Source organism: Hemicordylus capensis, chromosome 10 (genome assembly GCF_027244095.1).
Source record: "Hemicordylus capensis ecotype Gifberg chromosome 10, rHemCap1.1.pri, whole genome shotgun sequence".
In the NCBI taxonomy this organism is placed as follows: domain Eukaryota; kingdom Metazoa; phylum Chordata; class Lepidosauria; order Squamata; family Cordylidae; genus Hemicordylus; species Hemicordylus capensis.
The window spans coordinates 28,984,940-29,002,494 of record NC_069666.1 but is presented as its reverse complement, the minus strand read 5'-3'; the positions used below and the strand labels follow the sequence as shown (position 1 = coordinate 29,002,494).

The 17,555-nt window shown below is 50.8% G+C and overlaps 1 protein-coding gene across 2 annotated transcripts in view; it reads left to right on the top strand.

The window, feature by feature from the left end:
• LIPC (lipase C, hepatic type) overlaps positions 1 to 17,555 on the top strand; it is a 34,531-nt gene extending 16,976 nt beyond the window's left edge. The window contains exons 1-9 of one of the 2 annotated variants that reach the window (XM_053273095.1): positions 6,271 to 6,497; positions 6,785 to 6,972; positions 7,144 to 7,323; positions 8,724 to 8,841; positions 10,790 to 11,023; positions 11,941 to 12,183; positions 15,210 to 15,330; positions 16,243 to 16,458; positions 17,112 to 17,555. In XM_053273095.1, coding sequence (XP_053129070.1) covers positions 6,413 to 6,497; positions 6,785 to 6,972; positions 7,144 to 7,323; positions 8,724 to 8,841; positions 10,790 to 11,023; positions 11,941 to 12,183; positions 15,210 to 15,330; positions 16,243 to 16,458; positions 17,112 to 17,220 — 1,494 coding nt within the window. In that variant the 5' untranslated portion in view covers positions 6,271 to 6,412 and the 3' untranslated portion in view covers positions 17,221 to 17,555. Of the gene's footprint in view, positions 1 to 6,270; positions 6,498 to 6,784; positions 6,973 to 7,143; positions 7,324 to 8,723; positions 8,842 to 10,789; positions 11,024 to 11,940; positions 12,184 to 15,209; positions 15,331 to 16,242; positions 16,459 to 17,111 lie in introns of those variants that run through there. The other variant, XM_053273096.1, reaches the window with a different exon arrangement.

Sequence of the window (17,555 nt, the reverse complement as noted above, 5' to 3'; positions counted from 1 at the left end):
CAGCAGGGCTGGAAACAAGGCCCCCGTGCATCTGGCATGCTTTCTGAGATAGCATCACCCATGTGGCAGGATGCTGGAGCCTCCTCCCAGGTCCTGCGGGCAGCCTCCTCTCTTTTGCATTGTCCCAAATCACCACCCCGCAAAAAACCCTCCAGCTTCTGCCCAAGGAGAAGCCCCCTCCCCACCTTTTGCCGCAACCTTCTGGCTGCATTGCAACGGAGCCCAATGAAATATGTATGCCGTGGTGTGCTTATTCCAAAGACCTAATAAAAATACTTCGGCTTTATTACATGAAGGACAGGCTGTCAGAGTCGTTCACAATATTGCAGCAAAATGAAAAAGAAAGATGTGAAAAGGGGTTGCTGGCTGCAAAGGGATTCTGACCACGGTGCCAGAAAGGAAAAGGCAGCCTTGCCCCTTCTTGTCTTTAGGCAGTGGCTGCTGCTGCTGAGCCTTCAGTGACAGACATTAAAAAGGCCGTTGAGCAGGAAAGGGGCCAACTTCCCACCGGTGGAAATGACACAGTCTGCGTCGCTTTCTTCTGCCCTGGACACCCACATTTCAATGCATTTAGCAGTCACTGAGGGCTTAATAATAGGTTAACAAAACTGAAATATAAGGAAGTTCCGATTGGAACAGGGTTTCTATTATTCAAGGAGGTCTAAAGCCCTACTCTAGCAGGAGAGCTCCAGACCTCCAGATTTAATCAGCTGTGTGGGTGGGACTCTGCTAGAGCTTGACATTACGAGGGCGGCTTCAGCCCTGCAAGCCGTGGTTTGGCACCGCAAGGATGGATTTCAGTCACCCCACTTAATTCAGTGCCTGTAATATCAATACTCACCTGATGAAAAGCTTCTCAAGGGTTTCCTAGATTCCTGCTGGGACATGTAATGCTGTGCAGATTTTTTTTAAGTCTCTCTTTCGGGACAACTTGGGACCTAGGTGTCTGAAGGACTACCGACTCCCCTCTGAACCTGGCCAGGTGTTCAGGTCTGCACCTGAGACCTCCCTCCAGGTGCCGCTCACCTTCAGAGAGGCCTGCCTGGTGCCTTCGTGGCTAAGTTTTAGGGAGTAAAGGTTGAGACCTTTTCATTTGCCAATGTTTTTAATGAACAGTAATTTTGTTTTTAATTTTTAAACATTAATTTTCAGTGGTTGATTTGATAGTACTTTTCATTTCCTCCCACCATGCATTGACTTGATCTTTTTTGTTGCTGTTTTAAAAATATGATTGCTCTTAATTACTTTAGATGTATGCCATTTTGGATTTTTTTCTAAAGCAAGACAGAAATCTTAGAAATAATTTTAGGGGTTGTAGAATTGTTCGAGTTGTGAAAAACTCTGTTTGATTTGATCTTTGGAATAAATGAAGAAATCCTTTTTGCAAATGCTATCCTGCCAAAAGGCAGGTCAAAGCAGCCCTCCTCTGGCTTCCAGTTTGCCCCAGAAAAATGTCATCCACTCTCAAGCATATACATTTAAGCAGATGGTGGACTAGATGGCCCTTTGAGCTGATCCTGGCCCTTTGGGCTGATCCTGCACAGCGGATCCTTTGTTGTTCTTCTGAAAACAGAGGGGTTACCAAGAGCCGTGCTTTGCATATTGTGTATACCTGAAAGGGCCTGAGCCCATCCTAAGAGGCAAATGATTTGGGTCAAACATATGATTTAGGGAGAACTTGTTGGGAATTCTCCCATCCACCCAGCAACATAGTGGAGAAATCCCTTAAGAGCTGTTCTGGTGGTAGCAAGCATGACTTGTCCCCTTAGCTAAGCAGGGTCCGCTCTGGTTGCATACAAAAGAGAGCCAGCATGGTGTAGTGGTCAGAGTGCTGGACTAGGATCAGGAGAACCGAGTTCAAATCCCCATTCAGCCATGATACTAGCTGGGTGACTCTGGGCCAGTCACTTCTCTCTCAGCCTAACCTACTTCACAGGGTTGTTGTGAAAGAGAAACTCAAGTATGTAGTACACCACTCTGGGCTCCTTGGAGAAAGAGCGGGATATAAATGTAAAAAATAATAAATAAATAAAAATAAAAGGGAGACTTGATGTGTGAGCACTGGAAGAGATTCCCCTCAGGGGATGGAGCCGTTCTGGGAAGAGCATCTAGGTTCCAAGTTCCCTCCCTGGCAGCATCTCCAGGAGAGGGCTGAGAGAGACTCCTGCCTGCAACCTTGGAGAAGCCGCTGCCAGTCTGTGAAGACAATACTGAGCTAGATGGACCAGTATATGGTGGCTTTCTATGTTCCTATTCCAGAGCACTGGGTGTCTTTATGTGGCGTCTTCTTTTATGGATTAATGTAGTGAATCTAATCTAGAGTAGGCCCTGCTCCCAGATGCCCTCATGATGGCTTTGGAAACAATAAATAAAATAAATATAATAATTACAAACAACTATATTTGTTAGACACCCCACAACAAATTGTTCTCTGGGCAGCTCACAACAGAGGATTAAAACATACATTAAAAACACATAACACATTAAACCATAACAGACAAAAATACAATACAAAACAGCTTAAAAACTCATTTTAGAATTAGTAAAAACCAGATCAAATCTGAAAAACAAAATTTAAAAGGCTTGGGTGAACAAAAAGGTCTTTACCTGCCATCTCTAAACGAACAAACAGGACAATTTACAGGAGATGATCCAGATGAGATACCCCAGAGCAAACCCTAAATGCAATCCCTATTTCCAGCAGTAGTAAGAGAAACTGGCATACAGGGGCATAACTACTATTAGGCAAGGGGAGGCAGCTGCCAGGGGCCCCCCACGCCTCGAGGGGCCCCCCAGAGGCAATTCACATGAGGCAAGTCACATGACTATATATTGTGGTGTGTGTGTGTGTATCAGCGAGCGGCCCATTTTAAAATTTTGTCTCTGGGCCCACTCCAGCCTTGTTACGCCCCTGCTGGCATACCAAACACTTGTGGAGCATCATTGGAGTTGCTGCTGCACTGGGAAAGAAACAAAGAGCTTCTCACTTTTAGCAGAGAGAAGATGTCAGTCAACTCAATAGGCAAGCATGTGCCAAGAAAGGAGGACACACATGAGCAGCATGGGCATGCCCCTCTCTGTTGTCACAAGCAATGTTCATAGGGCCATAGGAAGCTGCCATAGACTGAGTGAGACCCTTGGTCCATCTAGCTCAGTCTTGTCTACCCAGACTAGCAGCGGCTTCTCCAAGGTTGCAGGCAGGAATCTCTCTCAGCCCGATCTTGGAGATGCTGCCAGGGAGGGTACTGGGAACCTTCTGATGCTCTTCCCAGAGCGGCTCCATCCCCTAAGAAAGGGAATTTCTTACAGTGCTCACACATCAAGTCTCCCATTCAAATGCAACCAGGGTGGACCCTGCTTAGCTAAGGGGACAAGTCATGCTTGCTACCACCAGACCAGCTCTCCTAGGACTAGTTCAGACTAGTCATGGGCATGGCTGCAGGGCATGGCTGTCAGGGCGAGTGTGGCTATGGGGGCCGCCTGCTGTCCTTGGAACAGAGGGGTGTGTGGGGGGGTATGCGTCAAAAATTTAGAAAATAAACCCCATGCCTCATACCAGGGCAGATCTTTTCTCCCCATCCATCCCTGTTTTATAGAATCTCACTTTGCTCAAAGCAGCTCACAAAAAAGAAGAATCCATCCAACAAACAAAACCGCCGTCCAGGAGGACAATCATTCCAGTTCCCCCCAAGGACCTTGAGCCTCTCATTTGGCGCCACAAGCCCACACAGGAGGAGGGCCAGCCCAGGGGCCCAGCACACGGCATAAAGCCAGCCGCCTCTCGCCAGAAGAGCTCCTCCACCTCTTTGCATGGCAAAAGAATCTCAAAGACGCTCTCCTGCGTCGAACTCGACCATGCAGATATTCCACTGAAGTGGTGGCTTTTCAGGCATTTCCACAGGAACCTGGCAGCACACAAGCAAGGCGGCCATGCAGTGGGGCATGCAGCAAGGAGAATGCAGGACCACGTGGAGAAGAGATTTCCCGGCATCACCTTTTTGCCCCAAAGTGCCCCTCTCTCTGTCCCCGTTGGCCAGCCACCATTCACTCTTTCGTAAAGTTCACTTTACAGTATAATGATGATGAAGATTGATTATTTATTCAGTTTCTATACTGCCCTTCCAAAAATGGCTCAGGGCGGTTTACAACATTGTGGCAGGCAGAAATCCAGCAGATGAAGTTTTTATCCCTGCTTCATCTCAGTGCTTCCAGGGGAAAAACACACCGGCTAAGTGCCCATTTGCACCTTCTAAAAGGCAGAGGAGCCCTTCCAGAAGCAAGCTGGTGACTATCCCCCCCCCAGCACTTGGACACCTAATGAGAAGATCCCATTAGTCAATGAACCCCAGAGGCGTAACTAGGGAAAATAGTGCCTAGGGCAAGCACTGAAATTGCGCCCCTGTCCAAACAGGAATGATGGACTTGTAGTCAACAATATCTGGAAATCCCTGTTAAAAGGAACACTGTACCATCTAGACATGGTTGTTGATCAAAACCTGAAAACATGAGCCATCTCTGTAAAAGACCTAGAACAACAGTCAGGAGTTATGCGAGGATTCCAAGTGTCATTTTCTCTGTCTCCTCTCATTCTTTTTAAAAAACATGACTTTGTCCTAAAGGATCACCTGCCCAAATAGCCACTAGCAAAATAGGGGAAGAAGAAGGTGGTGGTGGTGGTGAGGTCTATAAACCAGTGAATGATTCCTGCCAGCCTTTGTCTTATGATGACTGTTGGCTCATGATGGGGTATATGTGCATTCACCACACTAGTGCTTACTTTGACACCAAGAGGGAGGAGGATACATTAGTTTGCTACACTAGACAGAGGAATTTGCAACAGGAGCAGACAGCCAAGTTCTGCCAGGGCCAAAACCAGCCCCTGCCAGACTAGGAAATCATTGTAATTTGCCCCTTCCTGTCACAAGCAGTGGGCTGTTCTTTTATTCTTGACTCTAACTCTCAAATATCCCAGTCATGGATGGAAAATTCACGGTCAATTTACAAGAGACACATTTTCTACATGGAAGTTTCTTCTGTGCAGGTGTTGTGCAGAAACCCATGTGTAGTGACCGCCAGGGGCAGAGCAAGGTTGGAATGGGCCAAGATGAGATTTTAAAATGGGCCCCCAGCCCCTCCAAGTCCAGGGCCTCCACACACCCCAGGCCCCCAAGGATTTAATTCTGATATTTCAAAATACGTATGCTGCCTGGAAATACATTTCACTGAATACACACATGCACACTTCACAGCATATAGTGATATACATTGAGTACTATATATTTGTGCTACTTTTAATGCCTAGAACACACTAGCAATGCTAATTATTAAAATGGCCCCCTCGCTGCAGATTAGCAAAGGAGACTTTCAACCATGCTGGGTGAGCCTATGTCTGTTTTCTCAGAATTGTGAACAAATTCAGTCAAGTTCGATTCCTGGAGGTTTTTCACAGGAGGCTTTTAAAGCCCTTTAACACACATCTCCTCTGGAATTATGGAGGTGCTGCATTCACATGTTGAACAGATTGACCCTGAAGTCCCTGCGAGTTATTGGGGAGCAGTTCACACACAAGAAAAATGAAATAAAAGCACCATACCTGCTTCACAGTTCTCACTCAGACCTTCTGGGTTGCAAAACAACTTGAACATAAGTGCATTTATAAATGAATGAATGAATGAATAAATATTTGTTCCAGAAGTTTTTGTAATTTTCTGACATGAAACAAGCCACTTACAGGCCTTTTTAGATAGTTTTTGTTTTTAAAGCCAGCACATTTTCCAGTCTGTTTTAAATTAAATATTCAGAGACTTCTCAGTCTCGCCCCACCCCCCATAGCAAAGCCCCATGGCAAGCAGATCCCTATATAGGGGGGTAACAACCACAAAGAGGAATCCACAGCCTACCTTGCAAAGGCTGTGCTGGCTGGTCCGGTCTGCTGCAGGGAGCTCTGCCAGCCTCCTCCTTCCTGCCTCCCTTGGGGCCTACTCGAGTTCAGGCTTCAGGGAGGCCTACTCGGAGGAGGCCTCTCTGGAAGCCCCACTGCCCACCCGCCGATCAGCTGAGAGGCGCCAGGGAGAGAAGGAGAGCTCTGCGGTTGGCAGGCTGCTCCGATCTAGGCCGCGCGGATCCTGGGCTGGAGCTGGAGGCAAGTGGCTGAGGGGCCCCCCTGGGGCTGGGCAGGTGGGCAATGGGGTGGGGGTGGCAGGGACTGGCGTGGCGCCCCCCCCCCCCCGTGGCACCTAGGGCACGTGACCTGCCTGCCCCCCCCCAGCTCCACCTATGATGAACCCCTTAATTGAAAAACTGGCCAGCTGCAGGGGGCTTCCTACTTTCTTCGTAAGAAGAGCCCATTGTTGGAGGGCACCGAAGTTGCTTCTGGCCCAGTATCCGGCGGCTTCCCAAAGTGACCAAGCAGATGACTCTGGGGAACCCACAAGCAGGAGATGCAGCCACTACTAGCCTTCTCCCCTTTTGCTCTCTCCAGCAACTGGTATTGAAAGGTATACTGCCTCTGAACAGGGAGCTCCCATCTAGCCGTCACCTCTCTTCCAAGAACAGGCGAGACAGATTCCCAGGACTTCAGCAGCAACCCACTAAATCAGGGGTTCCCAACTCCTTTGGCCATTTTGGCTGATGGGAGTTGTAGTCCCACAACATGGGGGGACCCCAGTATTGGGAAGCTCCGCGCTCTATAGAAAGAGAGGTAGAGGGGTGTGAGTGAGTGTGAGTGAGTGAGAGAGAGACTATGCATCCTCCTAGTAGCTGTATTTGGAACGTCTCTTTTCAGGGCCGCTGGAGTCACAGGTGCAGCCGATGCGAAGGAAGACCGAGCGCCATCGCTCCACAATCAAGTTCCTGCTGTACTCCGACACGGCGGAGGGCAGCTGCCTGATAGAGTTCAACCAGCTGACTTCGCTCGAGCAGTGCCAGTTCAATGCCTCTTTCCCTTTGGTGATGATTGTCCATGGATGGTCGGTGAGGAGCTCCACCTGGCTTCTTGAGGGATGCTGGACTCGGCAGCTGGTGGGGGGCAGTCGTGGGGGTCGCCTCCCCAAGGCCCCTGCCCTCTGCTGCACATGAGTCAGCCTAGCTTGGCCTTCTGGCCTTCCAGCCACAGCCTGAGAGGTTTTTCTCCTTTGCCTGCAGGTGGATGGGAGATTGGAAGGCTGGATCTGGAAACTAGCCGAAGCCCTCAAATCCCAGCTCAGCCAGACCAACGTGATCATTGCCGACTGGCTCGCCCTGGCGCATGCGCATTACCCCATCGCAGTGCAGAACACGCGCGACGTCGGCCAAGGCATCGCTCTCTTCCTGGAGTGGCTGGAGGTGAGCTCACTCAGGACGGGAGGAGCAGAGATTCACTGTGATGTATTTGGCACCTGGACCATTGAGATTGTTTTAGGAATTAGCACTGCCTGTGGGGTGGGGCAGAGTTGGGGTTCCCCCCTCTTAACAGCAAGGCTAGAGTGGGCTCCGTGGGTCTGAGGCAAGGGGACTGAAGCCTCGGGTATCTTCGTTCCTGCATCCAGGGGGGGATGGCCAGAGGGGGTCCCGCTGCTCACCAGCCCAGCCAGACCTGGGAAACGAAGAGGGGCCTTGCTGCTGGCTTAGGAACAAAGGAAGCTCCCTGATACTGAGCCAGATCCTTAGTCCACCTAGCTCAGGATTGTCTACTCTGACAGGAAGAAGCTCTCCAGGGTTGCAGGTAAGGGTCCCTCCAAGCCCCACCTGGAGATGCTGCTGCCAGGGAGGGAACCTCGGACGTCCTGCATGCAAGCAGGCAGATGCTCTCCCACGGAACTACGGCCCCATCCTCTAATCTTACAGAGCTCACATGTAGTCACCCATTCAAATACAAACCAAGGCATAGGAACATCGGAAGCTGCCGTATACCGAGTCAGACCACTGGTCTATCTAGCTCAGTATTGTCTACCCAGACTGGCAGCGGCTTCTCCAAGGTTGCAGGCAGGAGTCTCTCTCAGTCCTCTCTTGGAGATGCTGCCAGGGAGGGAACTTGGAACCTTCTTCTGCTCTTCCCAGAGCGGCTCCATCCCCTAAGTGGAATATCTTATAGTGCTGCTCACACTTCTAGTCTCCCATTCCTCTGCAACCAGGGTGGACCCTGCTTAGCAAAGGGGACAAGTCATGCTTGCTACCACAAGACCAGCTCTCCTCTGATGAGACACAGACTCTCCTTAGCAGAGGGGGCAATTCATGCTCTCTACCACAAGACCAGCTCTCCTGCATCCTCCTCTAGTTTGAGCAACTTGTCTCGATGACGAAGCCCCACATACTCCCCTGCCCTGACCCTCACCCCAGACTGCTCCCTTTGCAACCCAAGATTTGCTTGACCAAGGCTCCCTGCCTCTGCCCCACTCTTGAATCTCTGTTGCTTGAGCTGGACTTTGGCTTCTGCCTCACTTCCTCCCCACCCCCCACATCAGAGCCCTTTCTGTCGGCAAAGCCAGCTGACCGATACTATCCTGTTGCTGGCCTCACAGCTGGTCCTCTCCTGATGCCTCACCTTCAGGCTGGTGCTCATAGGAAGGCAGCAGGACTGCTGCAGCCCAGTTCTTTGCAAAAGCCACCTTGAGCCTGTCCTCTTCCGAGGTTGCCCCTGGAACCTCCCGCTGCTTGAGGAAGCACAAAACATGGAACAATACAAAGTTAGGGACACCCCCCAGATTGTTTTCGTGTCCCTAAAACTTGCTCTTGCTCCCTTCCAGGAATCAGTTCAGTTTTCCAGAAGCAACGCTCACTTGATTGGTTACAGCCTGGGGGCCCACGTGTCAGGCTTTGCTGGAAGTTATATTAGCGGTGCAAAAAAGATCGGCAGAATTACCGGTAAGAAATAACACACACGTTGTGTATAATTTTTAAAATAAATCCTCAAGAACTGCAACCCAAGAACGTTTCCAGCTAGAGCAGAGATTGTCAAGTCTGTCTCATATTTCTGCATGCAGGATCAGTGCTCTGTTAACAACGGTCATGCTTTTAGATGTTTAAGTACATTATGATTTGCAATGTCGGTTCAAAAGTACTACACAGGCTCTTTTTTAACACACTGTCTGGGATTCTCATCCCCAGTGTGAATGGCTTAAATGCAGGTTGTATTCTGAATTCTTGGTGATCATTGGCTCTCACAGATGTCAGTCAACGGTGGTCCTTACTGTGCAGCCACACCCCCAAACAGATTGGGACACTTCCAGGGAACTAAGTTAAAGAGATCTGAGGTGTTCTACAGAGGCCAGTTGGCACAATGCTGGGTGGGCATTCTGTCAGCGTCTGGCTTGCTGGGTGTAGATGGGGGGGGCATGCACAGTGGGGCAGCCATGGGACTGTCCTGGCTGCACAGGGCCAGGGGTCCCCAAACGTTGGACTACAATATCCATCAGCCACTGTGGCTGGGGATGATGGGAGCTATAGTCCAACACTGGGGACTGGTGTTCCCTCTAAGAGGGACTCCCAGATGTTGCTGACTACAATTCCCATAATCCCAAAGCAAAGGCCATTGCAGCTGGGGGTGCTGGGAGTTGTAGTCCACAAGATCTGGGAGTCCCTGTTGGAAGGAACACTGCTGGGGACCCAGAGCTGGCCGTCCCTTGCTTTAGGAAGCACTGAGGCTTCTGAAGCCACCCAGAGGGGGCCCACAGTGACTTCCGTCTGGAACAAACAGCTGAGAGCCAGGACACCTCTCGGGTGATCCTGCAGATGGGACACGGGGCCTGCAGAGAAGCCTTGCTCGTTCTTAACCTTTGGAGCAGGCTTGCTGGTCGAGAACAACCTCATGACCCAAAGGGCTGCCTCCTCATCCGCTCGATGGCTCCTTCAAGAGCCATCATGGGTGTGGTCTTCTTGGGTTGCTGGACGGTGAGCTGCCTGCTTCTAGGAGTCCACCAAATCCATGGAGCCTTTCCCCATCCTTGCACCTGAATGGAGGCTCTGCCTCACCCCAGGGCACATCAGGTGAAGATTATTGTCCCGGGGGGTGTTCCGAACACTTGTTCTTTAAAGGTGCAGAATGCTGACATTTTCTCCCACAGCACCTGCTGTGCTGGACAATCTCCCTGGAATTATTCTCCTGGGAACATGATTGCTGTCTTCTTTGGAAGCTGTTCAGTGCCGTCAAACTAATTGCACCCTGAACGGTGACTGTCTGGCCCGCTGAAGTGTGCTTGGTTGAAATGGCTCCTATCATGCGATGTCATGTTAATTGAGGCCCTTGTGATTCCCAGTGAAAGGTCTGGCAGAACTCCCACTGATTCCAGGGGGCCGAGGAAGTGGGGCCTGTGCTGAGCCCCAGCACAGCCCCAGTTTGCAACAGAGGAGATGAGAAAGGCTGCCCCCAGCTCCAATTAGGCCCAGTGAGGAAAGGGGGCAGGGGCGGGGGGACACAACAGGATGGCGTCTGATTTGCCCCAGAGAAAGGTCTGCTTGTGATGAGCCTGTTCCGGCTGGAAGCTCGAAAGCCCCTCCCTTTGGGATGGCACCTCCAAGGGAAAGCCCAGCCTCTGAGCAGGAAGCCTGAGATGACCCAGGGGCCGCTTTGAAATATGATGAAAAGGCACCATGGCACAAGGCCTACGCCTCCTGGCCAGGGAGCCCTTTTGCAGAGAGACAGGCTGCAGGAGCCTCAACCAGCTCAGCTGCACACGGGGCACCCTGGACCCAGAGGAGAATCCAGGGCCAACAATGCTCCACTGTAGATGTTTTTCTGAGAAGTTAGCAGCAGCTCCTCCCTGTAGCCGTGAAGGTGGCCTCTGTCACCATCCCTGGCTTGCATTTCTTACAGGCCTCGATCCTGCTGGCCCTCTCTTCGAAGGCATGTCCCCAACGGACCGCCTGTCGCCAGACGACGCAGACTTTGTGGACGCCATCCACACCTTTACCCAGCAGCAGATGGGCCTCAGTGTTGGGATCAAGCAGCCCGTGGCCCACTTTGACTTCTACCCCAACGGCGGAACTTTCCAACCAGGCTGCCATATCATGCACTTCTACAGTCACATTGTCCAGTATGGAATCACCGGTAAGAAGGGGCCTAGATGGGGGAACATAGGAAGCTGCCATATACTGAGTCAGACCACTGGTCTATGTAGCTCAGTATTGTCTTCACAGACTGGCAGTGGCTTCTCCAAGGTTGCAGGCAGGAGTCTCTCTCAGCCCTATTTTGGAGATGCTGCCAGGGAGGGAACTCGGGACCTTCTGCTCTTCCCAGAGCGGCTCCATCCCCTGAGGGGAATCTCTTGCAGTGTTCACACTTCTAGTCTCCCATTCAGATGCAGCCAGGGCTGACGCTGCTTAGCTAAGGGGACCAGTCATGCTTGCGACCACCAGACCAGTTCTCCTCTGGCTGGGGAAGGAAGTTCTAGGGACGCTTGCCTGCAGAACTTTATTGCCTTGTGAGGAGAGAGCACTGGAGTGATATTGGTTTATTTACAATTATACACTGAACGTACGCGAACAGGCAAACTGGCAGCTAGGGTTTAATTGGGATTTCTGTCCGTTACTTACAACAGTCATAAAATGTGTGATTTTGATGCTCACTCTGAGCAGACAAGTGGAGGATCAATGTTGTTCAAGGAATAATCAGGCTCAGTTCCCCCGAAGCAAACAGCACCCACCCCCCGTCCTGAGGCTGGCTCCTTTCTGCCGGCTCTCCAGCTGCGTCTCCCAGACTTCTGCCTCCTGCATCAGCCCCATTCCGGGCACTTCTCTTCAGACTCCCCTGTGTCTGTGGGGTGTGCCTAGCTCAGTAGCCACCAGCCCGGCAATGCTAATGGCAGGAATCCCTTCCGGCCCTCCAAAGCCGCACAGAGGCAGCTGCCACCAGCTCTAGCAACGGGGCTCCTCAGTCAAGCTCAGGCGTCGCCCGGCTGCAATGCCTCTCCTAAGGGCCCAGCTGGAGAAAGCCGCTCCTGGTCCTCAACGTCTGTCCTTCTGCAGGGCTCACCCAGACCGTGAAATGCTCCCACGAAAGGTCGGTGCATCTCTTCATCGACTCGCTGCCACGCAAGCAGCAGCAGATCATGGGCTACTGGTGCAAGGACATGCAGACCTTTGACAGGGGCCAGTGCCTCCACTGCAAGGCCAGCCGCTGCAACGCCCTGGGCTACCACATCCGGAAGACGAGGGTGCCCAGCAGCCGCAGCCTCTTCCTGAAGACCCGGCCCCAGGTGCCGTTCAAAGGTGGGTGCCGCCAGCAGCAGCAGCAGCAGCAGCAGCAGCAGGGCACGCCTCTGCCCACATTGGCACGTGCCCCCTTTCCATCCTTGCCTCCAGTTCTCTTGCCCAGGAGCAGCTCGTCCTCAGGAGCCAGGCAGGCCCCCCCCCCACCCCCCGAGGCAGCTGGGGCTGCTCTCCACCCCCCCCCCTGCCCCAGGCTGGCCGTCCAGACAAATGGCCAACCTGCAGGCAGTGCCAGAGAAGAGGTGTGAGAGGCCCGGATGGAAGCCGGGAAAGCTTGGGGGGCGAGGAGAATGGGAAACATTTTCCCCGGGGGGCGGGGCGGGATTTTTAAAAAGACACTGAAGACACATTTATTCACCCAGGCTTTTAATTAGATTTAGATTTAAATAATTTTAATACTGGCTTTTACATGTGGTTTTAAAAAAATCTTTTAGATGATTTTGATTGAAAACCACCCAGAGAGGCAGGTTTGGGGGGCGGTATAGAAATATTTTAATTAAAAATTTTTTTAAAAAAAAATTAAAAATGCCCCGCCACCAAGGCCTTCACATCTCTACATGGGGGGGAGAGAAGCAACCTCAGCAGCCTCCTTCAAACTGCTGCCCCCCCCCCACGCTCCTTAGGACAAGCCACAACTGCTTTTACCCCATAGTTCTACACCTCCCCACCGCAAAGTGGCTTGCAAATATCCAAGAGCAGAAATGAGACCCAGCCGAACTGATGCAAGTGAGGTTTCCCGACCAGCTCCTCATCAGTCCTGGACTGCAATCCAGACCCCTCGCCTTAGACGCTGCTTTCATGAGTGGGAGGAGGCACTGAGCAGTTCCGGCACCTTCTCTCTGCCACTGGTTTGCATTGCAGTTTGCATCCCGCTTCCTGCGCAGTGGGCCCCCTGCCCCCTATAGCCCAGGACACCTTTTGCTGCTCTGACGGTCTCCCACCACCAGCCGCCTCCTCTTCCCGAGCAGCTTCGCTTTTCTGACCACCTCCCTGGGCACCTGGTCTGTCACCCTCCTTGGCGATCTGCCCTTCCTTCCTTCCCCTTCCTATACTGTCCTTAAGCAAGTCACAAGCAAGTTTCACCTAAAGCACTGTGAGGCAGGTCAGTACAGAGGAAGCGGCCATCTACTGAGTCAGACCTTTGGTCCATCTAGCTCAGTATTGTCTACCCAGACTTGGCAGCAGCTTCTCCAAGGGTGCAGGCAGGAGTCTCTCCCAGCCCTATCTTGGAGATGCCGCCAGGGAGGGAACTGGGAACCTTCAGCTCTTCCCAGAGTGGCTCCATCCCTCACTAAGGGGAATCTCTTGCAGGGCTCACACTTCTAGTCTCCCATTCATATGCAACCAGGGCAGACCCTGCTTAGCTCAGGGGACCAGTCAGGCTGGCTCCCACCAGACCAGCCCTCCTCTTCGTAATATCCCCCTATGGTGGACAGGAGGGTTGAGGCCGAGAGAGGGGTGCAAGATCTGCAGGGGTGCTCGCCTCAGCCTCCTGGGGGGGCTCCTCGCCCCCACAAGGCCCAACTCTCCAGTGGACTTACAGTTCAAGCTCACATTGCTAGAACTGGTCCCACTGTTGAAAGAAAAGACATTCCAAGGATGTTAAGACACCCAAAAGGTCAACACACAGAACAAGAGTTGCCTTTCATAATGGTGGAAAAAACAGTGCCGCTATTATTTCGGACTCTCTCAGATTTTATGGAATGACTTTCCCAGAAAGGTTCCAAGGATCATGTGAGAAACCCAGACAGGGAGAAAGAACCCACAGCATTTCAACACAGATGCCCTTTTCCATTGAAAGGAAGCGGGAGAGTAGGGCACCACCCACCAGCAGCAAGCTTTCCTGCACAAAAAGGTACGAACAGGACCTGAGCAAAATCAAGTTCATAATTAAGAAGGTTGTCTGAGCACCTTTTCCCAGTTGAGGCTGGTCTACCAGCAGTAGCCTCCTCCTGGACAGAAATAGCTTATCCAGTTATCCATGCTCTGGTAACCTCAGACTACTACACTGTGCTGTCCAAGGGGCTGCCTTTGAAGACTGTTTAGGAAGTGCACTTAGTGCAACTGCTAATGTGGACCAGGTAATGAGATCCCCTCTGGCCAGGACTGAAAGAGCTCTGTTACCTCCCACCCACCCTGCTTCCGCAGATAGTGCAAAGTGCTTACCTTTAAAGTCCGAGGTACTGGGATGAACACCCTCTTCAGTATCAGCTCACACTGCATGCATGATCACAGGCCCCTTCCCCAGGTACCCCTGCTGTCCGAGGCGAGACAGGTGATGAAGGGAGAAAGGGCCTTTGCTGCTGGTAAAACTCTCGCCTGTGAAGGTTCACCGGGCGGCTTAGCTCACATCTTTTTCAGCCCCAGGCAAAGACCTTTTGATCTTCCCAGGCATGTGACATCTGATGAGTTAAATATTGGCTGACCTTTTTGCATTTATGTTCTGCGTGTTTTAGGGTCTGTTATTGCACCTCAAAATAATTGTGTTGTAAGCTGCCCTGAAATCTCTCATTGAAGGGCGGTATTCCATCAGTATAGAAATGTTACGCACGTCGAAGCCAATGCTAGCCCCCACCACCCCCCAAACCACGCCATTTGAAGCTGAACGAAGCCGCCCGCTGCAGCACAAGCTGGCTCTGGGGTTGGCAGCACCATTTCGAAGAAGCACACAGCCCCAAACCCTGCTTGCAGGGGCACAGAGGCCTGCCAACCTCACGCAAGACACCTCCCACGCTTCAGCCACCTGGGCGCAGCCAATGTGTAGGGTCGGCCCTGCTATAGAAGCACATAAGACAACTGCTGAGGGAAGCACATACCAACCCCTAAAGTCCCACCCCTTGGCTAGGTCAAGCAAATCCATGGAGTTACTCTGGAGCAACGAGCTGGTTTCGCCATCCCACTGAGTTGTATTTTGAGCAGGAAATCCCAGCTCTCTTGCATGTGGAAATTAGAACTGGGAGAGAGCAGAGTATGAATTGCCCTCTGTAAGCCAACCTCTGCTTTCCATTTCTTCTTCCTCTCCACAGTTTATCACTATCAGTTCAAGATCCACTTCATCAATGAGTTCCAAAAGAAGCAAATCGACCCAACATTCACCCTCTCTCTGACAGGCAGCAACGACTTCATTGAGAACCTCTCCATTACCTTGTGAGTACCAGGCACCGCAAGAGCAAGTCCTCTCCCAGCTCCCCCAACAATTCCCCATAGGACGTGCTTTTCTATGAGGAACCCTTGACCATCTGAGATGCCCTCCTCTGAACCCATTCCAGATCATTCATGTCCTTTTAGAAATGCACAGCCCAGAAGTGGAGGCAGTGGTTCAGGTGAGGTCGGACGAGTGCAGAGCAGAGTGGATTTAACATGCCTCTGTTAAATGCAGCCCAGGATTGCATTCGCTTTTTGGGCAGCTGCATCACACTCCTGGCTCATGTTCGACTTCTGGCCCATTAAGAGAGCTAGATCCTTTTTACACCTACTGCTGCTAAGCCAGGTCTCCCCATCCAGAATCTGGTAGGTTCTATAGTTTTTATAATTCTTAGTTTTTAGCTTTAAGATTTTAATCTGGAATTTTAAAAGCTAATTTTGATTGTAGTTTTTAGCTTGGATTTTTAACTTATTTAATTTGGTTAATTTTATTAGTCTGATTTTATATTGTAACCGTATTATAAGTATTGTGAACTGCTCCGAGCAGTAATGTACTGGAGGAGCAGAGTAGAAATGTTTTAAATCAGTCAGTCAGTCAGTCAGTCTGATACTCAGGAGGTGCTCCTGAATGAGTCTCCTCCAGCCTTCCCTTCCTTCGCATGGGACAAAATTGCTCAGCAGTTTGTGTGTCTGGTGCTGTGTTTTTTACAGCTTCCCATCTTTCTCAGGCATTTAAGGATTTGTTGCTCGTGCTCTTATGTCTTCCAAACTCATTGTTTTTCTCCCAGGTTACAGCTCTTCCTGTCCAGGTTCCCTTGAACATTCTAGCTTAAAAAATGAAACCATAAACGGAATACTTGTGTGAATTTGGATTCCATCAGACATTTCAATAATTGCTTTTTTCTGCCTCCCCAGAGTTGAAGGCATTACTGGAAACAAAACCTATACTTTCCTCCTCCCTCTGGACACAGATATTGGTGAGCTGATGATGATCAAACTGAAATGGGAAGGAATTGCCATTTGGGAAAACATCTGGAACACCTTCCAAACCATCATCAAAAGGGAGACCAAACGCCAGCCAGGACTTGTAGTGAAGGCTCTACGAGTCAAGGCAGGAGAAACACAACAGAAGTAAGTGTGAGGTCAGGAACAGCCTGCAAGGAGCCTGCTGGGGCGTTAGTGGGTGGCCACAACTAGTTCCTTCCCACTTGCATGCTGCAGCCAGGGGACAGGCAGCATTCCACATAGCTGATAGGATGCAGCCATTGCTTGCAGTGGCTGCTGTTTGTACTGCGTTTATTCGTACTGCCGTTGTTAGCACAGTAATGGCTTAAGCAACTCCATTGTGATGGAGCAAGTGCTGCTTGTGCTCTGGCCAGAAGTTGCCATTTTGTTTTGACATGGAAGAATCTATATCTATATATTTAAGACATATCCGTGGCTAATCCCATGTGTGGCAGCTCTCGTGAGAGTCCAGAGAGCTGCCAGACAGCCGCGACTGGGTGACAGGCTGGTGGGCAGCACAAAAGAAGAAGGTGGTGGTGGTGAACTAGGGGCACAGATGCTCTGCACTGGATCAGCCAGTGTTTTTAAAAAATACACTGCACGTCACCTTGAGTGCCTCCAGGCAGAAAGATGGATGACTTTTACAAAGCAGGGTTCTCTTTGGCCCTTGTGGCTGGGCATGATGGGCGTTGCAGTCCAACATCGAGGGAGCCGTGTTTGAGAAGTTATAAGTAGTAAGAGCTCTCTTTTTCTTGTTTTTCTCTCTCTGCTCTTCCTAGAATGACTTTCTGTTCTCAAATGGTTGACGACTTGCACCTCTACCCAGGCCAGGAAAAAATGTTTGTGAGATGTGAAGTCACCTCCCAAAAACTGAGATCCTACAGATAAGCCCACATCTCAAAAGACTGGAGCTGTGCGTCCCCCACCACAAGGATCGCGTCAAGCCTTTTACTTAGCTTTGTATTTTTATTTATACACAACAGAAGGAAACAGACATGAAACCCACAATGATCAAAACCATCGAGCGGGGCGATTTTGCGGGGAGGGGAGATTGTTCTGAGTTATACAACTGGCTCTAAGACTAACTTTCCGGTCTCCCTTCATTTCCACTTCTATGGAACTGTTCACACACAGACCCCGCCCTGCTCACTGTTTTTAAGGGGCAACGGTGAGTGGTGGGGGTAAATTAAAAATATAAATAAAAATACAATATTGGAGGATAA